This window comes from Lepidochelys kempii, chromosome 6 (genome assembly GCF_965140285.1).
Source record: "Lepidochelys kempii isolate rLepKem1 chromosome 6, rLepKem1.hap1, whole genome shotgun sequence".
In the NCBI taxonomy this organism is placed as follows: domain Eukaryota; kingdom Metazoa; phylum Chordata; order Testudines; family Cheloniidae; genus Lepidochelys; species Lepidochelys kempii.
The window spans coordinates 5,620,913-5,628,720 of NC_136385.1; the positions used below are offsets into that span (position 1 = coordinate 5,620,913).

A 7,808-nucleotide genomic window follows, 5' to 3' on the forward strand; every position below is an offset into this window, starting at 1 on the left:
CATCACTAATACTGAGATACATCAGCAGCAAGAAGCATCTCCTATGAATAACACCTGTTTAACTGCAGTTTATGAATGCGAGTACCACATGACACAGAACTCAAGAGGGCACTGAATCACAGAAATGTAGGGCTGGAAGGGACCTCGAGAGGTCATCAAGTCCAGCCCCTGTGCTGAGGCAGGGTCCAGCAAACCTAGACCATCCTGACAGGTGCGACAGCCTGTTCCAGAGTTTCACTAAATTGTCCTAATATCTAACCTAAATCTCCCTGTGACAGACTGCACACTTGTGTCTCCTCCTGCACACTGTTGTAACAATCTTTGTACACAGTATGCCTTGTGAGGTATCATCTGAACACTCATAATTTGCTGGTCAATATTGCCCCAAAATGCACGTGAGAACATTGTATGTGAAGTTATAAGATTTCCCTGTATAATGTTATTAACACATGTTCCAAATCACAGCAGAAGTTGGTGAACAGGTCTATCTCAAACCAAGGAATGGGTTCTCTGCTTAATTTTCATTTAAGCAGTAAACAGAGTTATCAAGCAGGAAGGGAAACAAAAGAAGGTCCAACAGGTAGGAGAAAGCAGCAGGGAGCATCCTTCCCTATAGACTTTGTCTCCTGAATCTCAGCTGGAAATGTTTTCCAAGAGAGCAATTAACACTACAAAAAGGAGGGACAAACAACTCAAGGCACCCTCCTCTCTCTATCAATTCACTGCACCAGAAGAGACAAAGAAAGCAGCCATTGAACTGGAGAAAGGGCCTGCCCTAAGACATTTGGTCACTAAGACTGCTGAAAGCATGTGATGAGAAAACTTTGCTTTGAATTGAACATAGTTTGTTGTTAGGCACCAGTTGTGTTTTTTCTTTATTTTTTAACCGTTTCTTATGTTTATGCCTCATTACTTGTACTCACTTAAAACCTCTTTGTAGTTAATAAACTTGTTTCATTATTTTATTTAATCCAGTGAGTTTAAATTGAAATGTCTGGGTAACTCCATTTGGGGTGGCAAGTTAAGTGCATATTATCTCTATTAAAGGAATAATGGACTTTATATAATTTATATTGTCCCAGAGAGGGCTGGGCAGTACAGGACAGACATTTCTGGGGGGAAATCTGGGACTGGGAGTGCATTGGGGTCACGCTACCGTATAACTGAAACTGGTCAGAGCCAAGGGGTGGCTGACTGGCTGCAGCACACACAGACATAGCTGGTAGTGACTTACATGCTGGAGGCTCTTTGTGAGCAGTCAAGATTGGAGGCCACAGCATCAAGGCATTGTAAAGGACACCCCAGGTTAGAGGGTAGAGGTGACAAACTTACTCATTGGTCTGGATTGTGACCAGGTATGTCAAATTCCCTTGCTGCAAATTAAGCCCATTACTTCTTCTCCTATCTTCAGTGTACAAGGGGAACAACTGATCCCTGTCCTCTTTATAACAGCCCTTCACATATTGGAAGACTGTCCTCAGATTCCCCCTCAGTCTTTTTCACGCAAGACTAAACACAGCCAAGTTTTGTAAACTTTCCTCATAGGTTAGGTTTTCTAAACCTTTTCTCATTTTTGCTTCTCTCCTCTCTCCAGTTTGTCCACATCTTTTCTAAAGTGTGGCACCCAGAAATGGACACAGTGCTCCAGCTGAGGGCTCACCAGTGCTGAGGACATCAGGACAATGACCTCCTGTGTCTTACACACTGCACTCCTGTTAATACACCTCAGAATGACATTAGCCGTTTTTTGCAACTGCATCACATTGTTGACTCATAGTCATTTTGTGATCCGCTACAAACCCCACATCCCTCTCGGTACTACTATTACCTAGCCTGTTATTCCCCATTTTGTAGTTGTGCCTTAGATTTTTCCTCCCTAAATGAAGTACTTTGCATTTGTCTTTTTAAAAAAAAGTCATCTTGTTGATTTCAGATCAGTTCCCCAATTTGTGAACGTCCTTTTGAATTCTAATCTTGTCCTCCACAGTGCTTGCAGCCCCTCCCAGCTTGGAGCGATTCCTCAAATTTTATAAGCACTCTCTGTCCAAGTCATTCATGAAAATACTGACTAGTACCAGACCCAGAACTGCCCCCAGTGGGACCCCACTAGATGCACCCTCCCAGGTTGACCAGTGAACCATTGATAATTACTCTTTGAGCATCTTACCATTGTTCATCCTAAGATATTGGATAATTTCGTCAGTATTAGGTGATGAATTACCAGTCATCCTTTGACACAGCCTTTGTAGATGGTACATGATGTGGGAGTTGCCAACATTATTGCAGCTACAAAGTACAACAGAGACATACAATTAAATTGCCACAGTACAGGTAGAATCTAGGTTCTGAAACCACTGATGCTGTAGCAGTGCCTCCAGGAAAGAGTGGTCTCTCCCGGTGTCAGGGTTGGGTCCTGTTGGTGGCACAGTAGGAGGAATCCCAGAAACGAAAGAACGGATGGAATTCACCTCTCACCTCACTGGGAGGGGCAATGTCTCTGGCTCAGGGTTACAATGCATTAAGGCACTGGGTAAGGGTGTGACAAGAACTACCTGCTCTGGCCTTCATTTGCTGCCCTTTTCAGTGACCAGCCTAACATGGGCGGCAGCTCCTTGCCCCGCCTCTTCCAGCCAAGGCCCCGCCCCTGTTCACTGCTCTCAGCCCCTCCCAGCCAAGGCCCTGGTGGCGGGCGGGAGGGGGCGCAGCTGAGAGCTCAGCCCCGGCCAGGGTCGAGCTCTCAGCCGCGGCTGGGACTACGGCGGAGCTCTCTGCCCTGGCTGGAGCTCCAAGCCTGGAGCCCCTTCCCCATTCTGCCCCTTCCGCCCGTTGCCCCACCCCATTCCGACCCTTCCCTGTTCCACCCACAGCCCTGGCCCTGTTCTGCCTCTTCCCCCTGCTCGTTTCTCCCTCACACCCCCTCCCGCAGGCTGCGGCCCTGAGACTGGAAAAGCTCTGTGCCTCTGGAGCTGTGGCAGGGAGTGAGATTTCCTCCAGCCCCGGGGCCATGGCAGGGGGAGATTTTTCAGGGGACCCCAAATCCACCACGGCTCCTGCCCCCAGCAGCGTGAGTTTGGGATAGGCTTAGCCTCCCCTAGCCTCCGTTACACGCTGCCCATGCAGCCTATTCTTAGGTTTTACCATGGCAGCTTCTTTGGAATGGGATTTCTGACTCAGCAACCCTTGGCAATCCTCACTAGTCACACACCCGTCCTTAACCTGCTCTCTGTAAGTCACCTGCAGAAGTGAAACCAGGGAACTAACCCCCTTTCCAAGAATGCCACACAGTGCAGAGCAGTCAGATTGTAGCCACAACATGTGACAGCCAAAGAGGCAGCTCTTTAAAGATAACCAGAGAGGAAATATAACATTAAAGGATTTAAATGGTATGTCTCTGCCACCGTGCCCTGGTCCTCTCTCTGAGGTGGGGGACAACACTCGGCCACCCTTCTGGGCAGGGCATAACAATACTGGAATGGGCCCTCAACAAACCATTTGAAGTGAGCTCCATCTGCCTGTATAACTTCTAGATGCCCCTCCCTCCTCCTCTGCTCTCCCATACCTGCAGACTGCTGCCCCATCTCTTTTCCCTTCTCCCTCGCACCCCTGCAGCCTGCTACCAATGCCTACTCCTTTCCCTACCCCTCCTCCTCTGCCGGCTCCTTCCTTTCCCCACAATACTGCCCTTTCAGTCTTGTCTCCATGGGTCAGTCCTATAACGGGTCCCACAGCACCAGAACCATGCAGCTACCCAGCCTAACCACACGTTTCTTGTGTGTTGTTGCTGATGTAACCCCAGGGTTTGCTGTGAATGCCCTCACCTGATGATGGCCTCTCTGAACTCTCGCGTGAAGAAGAGACACTGCAGTACGCTGTTTAAGTAGCAGGCAGAATCCTGGTTACGCAGCCCCACGTATGCACCTGTAACCAGAGAAAATCTATTTCACGGCTTTATTTATTTATAATTGTTAAAAGAAGAGAAAATGATTACATATTTTACTACATATTGACTTGTCAAAGTGACCAGCCAGAGAACTGATACAGCAAAGGTTCCCAATCAAAACTGGTGGGGAGTATTATTACTATTTATTTTTTGTATTGTGGTAGTGACTTCTGATCTAGTTAGGTGCTTTCTTGGTCTGGTTTAAGTTTATTTAAACAGTGTCCATGATGTTCCCAGGCTTCAGTAGGATCAGATCCCTGACTTCAGGTGAAATCATTACCGGCTACCAGAAAACCATCAAAGCTTCGGTTTCCCCTGGAGCTGCAAGTAAACATCGACAACAGTACGAAGAACAAGGGATGGGTCCTTTACGATTAACCTCTCTATCCCAGGTAACTTATTTCAGGGTACCCAAGACATATCTAAGTAAATTCCTGACACACTTTCTTTTACTAAACTCTGGCACCACCACCAGAAACTGCAAAAATAGCCCAATCATAAATTTGCTGATATAAGGCCTCTGAACCAATAGCCATTTTGGAGGGAAAACAAAGAAAAGATTAGTTCAGAGCTTTTATAATCTAAACTACTTGGGGGATGGGTGCTTGTGTGTTCTCAATAACTTGCCTAAGGTTTAGTCTGCACTACAAATTTATGTCTATATTATACTGACCTAGTCCGCAGTCTAGTCAATGCTATGTTGACTAGAGAGCTTCTCCTGTGGACCTAGGTACCACCTTTCACGGAGATGGAGTATCTACGTGATGGGAGAAGCTCTCCTGTTGGTGTAAGTAGCGTTTTTGCTAAGCGCGAGAGCAGCACAGGGAGCTAATCAGAAATAGTTAATCAGGAATAGTCCTCAGTAACTCCCAGTGTAGACAAGCCTTCAGCCAGCTAGACAAATTCAGAACGTTCTCAGCATGACAATTCATAGAAAATTATTTGCTCAATGACATTATGCATATTTATTTGCTTTTCTCTTTTAAATAATCCCAGCAGGTAACAGCAAGTTTGCCATTTCACATACACTCCTCTCTAATTTGACACCTGGCTTTCTCCCTTTCTTCCTAGTCCCTCCACTCCTGCTGCCCATTCCTTCCTCTTCCTGGCTTCCTCATTCAGGCCGGGTCTATGCTACAAAGTTAGGTCAACACAAGGAAGCTTACACCGACCCAGTTGTGCACGCGTCTACACTTCAATTTGACTCCTGCCAATGTAAATGCCCTATTACACTGACTTAATAACATCGCCTCCCAAAGTGGTATACAGCCATTGCCAATGTACTTAGGCTGATGCACTGTGAGCATAGTCACTGCATTACATACGGCGACCGTAACTGTCTCCAGCCGCCGTCCCACACTGACTGCTCTGGTCACCATTGTGAACTCCGCTCCCCAGGGGTCATGGAGAATGGAAAGCCCCTCCCCTTTAAAGCCCCACACATTTTTGTCCTGGTTGCCCAGCTAGGTGAACACACCTATCAGCTCCCCACTGTTGAGTGCAACTGCTCCGCTGACTGTGTCCACTACACACTCCAGACATGCTCCTGCCTGGTATTGGATCTCCTGGGCCTATGAGGAGACAGGTTTAAGCACGACGCAGGCTATCACCAGGGGAGGTGCTCAGGGGGGCTTGCAAGGGCTATAGCTACTCCAAAATTTGTTTTATCCTCCCACCCCCCCATCCCCCCGTAGCAGCTCTGCTTTCTGGCTGCTCAGCTCTGAAGACAGCGGCCCCTGACCAGTGTCTCTCACACCGCCTAGGACATGTGGAGGGTTCAGGGCTCTGCACAGCAGAATGGGCGATCCGCTCTGGCCTGGGCTCCTGGGTGCCACCCCACGAGTGCTGCCAGGGCTCTGCAAGCCCCGGAGCTAGGCCCCCCTCCCCTGGCGGCTGCTGCAAGCACTGCACGGCTCTGGCCTCCCATCCCATGGGGACAAGGGGCAGAGATTTGGAAGGAGAAGAGGGGCTGGGGCGGGGCCACAGAGAGGACAGGGCCCCGTGGCAAGGTGGGGCAAAAGCCCACAACAGGCCCCCCATCAGGAGAGGCTGGCACCACCCCTGACCATCACACTATGTTTGGGGGGGACAGGACATGAAAGATCTAGATCCAAATCAAAACCCTGCCAGCGAAGTGAACCTGCACTAAATGCCAAGTGGTGCTGCCTCCCGGCTGGGCTCTGATCAAACAAGAAAGTTTTGCCTTTAATGGGAATCCAAGTGAATGAGTTTTCTCCTGTCCCGCTTCCTGCTTGCCAAAGGCGTGCAGAGAACGCTTGTGAACATGGTGCTTGTCATAAATTAAGGGATCAAAAATGGGGTCCCCCTTATTAAGTACTGCCTTATCCCAGTGATGATTCGTATTCCCAGCAATACCACCAGTTTATAAAATGCCCCCTGAACATCTGGTACTATGAAAATAATACCTAAATTATTACTGTCATTTATTTTAGTAATACTAACTCTTTTGCATGTTTGTCTCGTCCCTCGTCTCCTTCAAGCTGCCTGGTTTAGTTCCATCAGCCGTTAGCATCCAACGTCTTCCCAGGTTCATGCACGTTTCGATACACTGCAAGCTAATCAAGCACACGACATAAAGGTTAGTAGTATCTAGCTGCAAAGTCCACCACCAGCTGAATGTCAAGGTCTGACTCTCCCTTTTAACTAAACAGGCATTGCCACACTATTTAACGCTGCTCGCTCCTGTAACACAATTTCCATTATATTTTCCACACAGTGAGGCCGATACACATTGTGAACTAGCTTCCCCACCTCTGTCACACACGTTCTTTTCAAGTTCTGATTTCCCCTGTGCACAGTAACACAACTTACCTTTTTGCACAAGTCCCTGAGCGGTGTGTAAATTAGTCCCCTGAGCAGAGTTCTGAGAAGAAAGCTAAAGGCTGAATCCTCTAGACCGACTGATCCTGAGGGCTTTGAAGCAGCTGCTCCTTTAACTATCACTTTCGTTATGATGGAACAGATTGAGCAAATAAGTAGCTTTGCTACATTTTCCTTCTTAGCCCACTAGAAGGAGCAGTGGAAAGAAAGCCACTGACATTTGTTTGAACACATATACCCTTGTATGGTGTGTTTATTATTCAGCGCTTCATGTACAAATTTAGCTGTGCAACTTCCTTTAACACCAGTGGGAGTCACAAGGCTAAATCCTATGGCACTGCATTGAAATATTATATACTTCCTCAAAAAACAAACAACAAACATAAAACCATCATGGGCCTGATCTTGCCCTGCGGGGTGTGGAGGGTCCACCAGCCCCACCTTACTCAATGCACAGGTTAACATAATGCACTTTCACACATAGAAAACTGCCAATTATTCACATGCACACACAGTAACAGAAGGGGAGAGCTAACTTTGTTGGTACTTATGTGGCCCCCATTTCCATAGGATCTGAGCATCTCCATCTTTTTAACCTAACACCCCCCCCCCCCAACACACACACACACAGGAAGCAGGGCAGTGGCATTATCCCCATTTTATACTGAGGCAAGGGAGACTTAGGGCTGGTCTACACTACTGCTTAAGTCGATGCAGCTTACGTCGCTCAGGGGTGTGAAAAAGACCCCCCCCCAAGGGATACAAATGACAGTGGCCAAAGCGCTGTCCATGCTGGTGCTATGTCAGTGGGAGAGCACCGATTATGCCAAAGGGAGAGTGCGCTCCCCTCGGCATAGTGCCTCTTCGCCAGATGCTCTACAGAGGCACCGACGTAGCGCTGTGGTGTAGACTTGCCCTTAGTCTCTTGCCAAAGCCACACAGGGAGTCTGAAGTGAAGAAGGACGTGAACCCAAGGCTCCCAGGTGCTAGGCTAGCACCCTAACCACTGCCTCACCCTTCCTCTCCT

General features: G+C 48.0%; 1 protein-coding gene across 8 annotated transcripts in view; it reads right to left on the bottom strand.

The window, feature by feature from the left end:
- Positions 1-6,907, bottom strand: part of LOC140912362 (uncharacterized) — a 103,641-nt gene extending 96,734 nt beyond the window's left edge. For all 8 annotated transcript variants that reach the window (XR_012159277.2, XR_013635892.1, XR_012159278.2 and 5 more), the window contains exons 1-4: positions 6,773-6,907; positions 6,404-6,516; positions 3,819-3,918; positions 2,168-2,286 (exon numbers count right to left, since the gene is read on the bottom strand). Coding sequence is in view for 5 of the 8 variants with exons in the window: in XM_073346629.2 (XP_073202730.2) it covers positions 2,168-2,286; positions 3,819-3,918; positions 6,404-6,494 (310 nt within the window). In the remaining 3 variants the exon portion in view is untranslated. The remainder of the gene's footprint in view (positions 1-2,167; positions 2,287-3,818; positions 3,919-6,403; positions 6,517-6,772) is intronic.
- Positions 6,908-7,808: the final 901 nt, after the last annotated feature.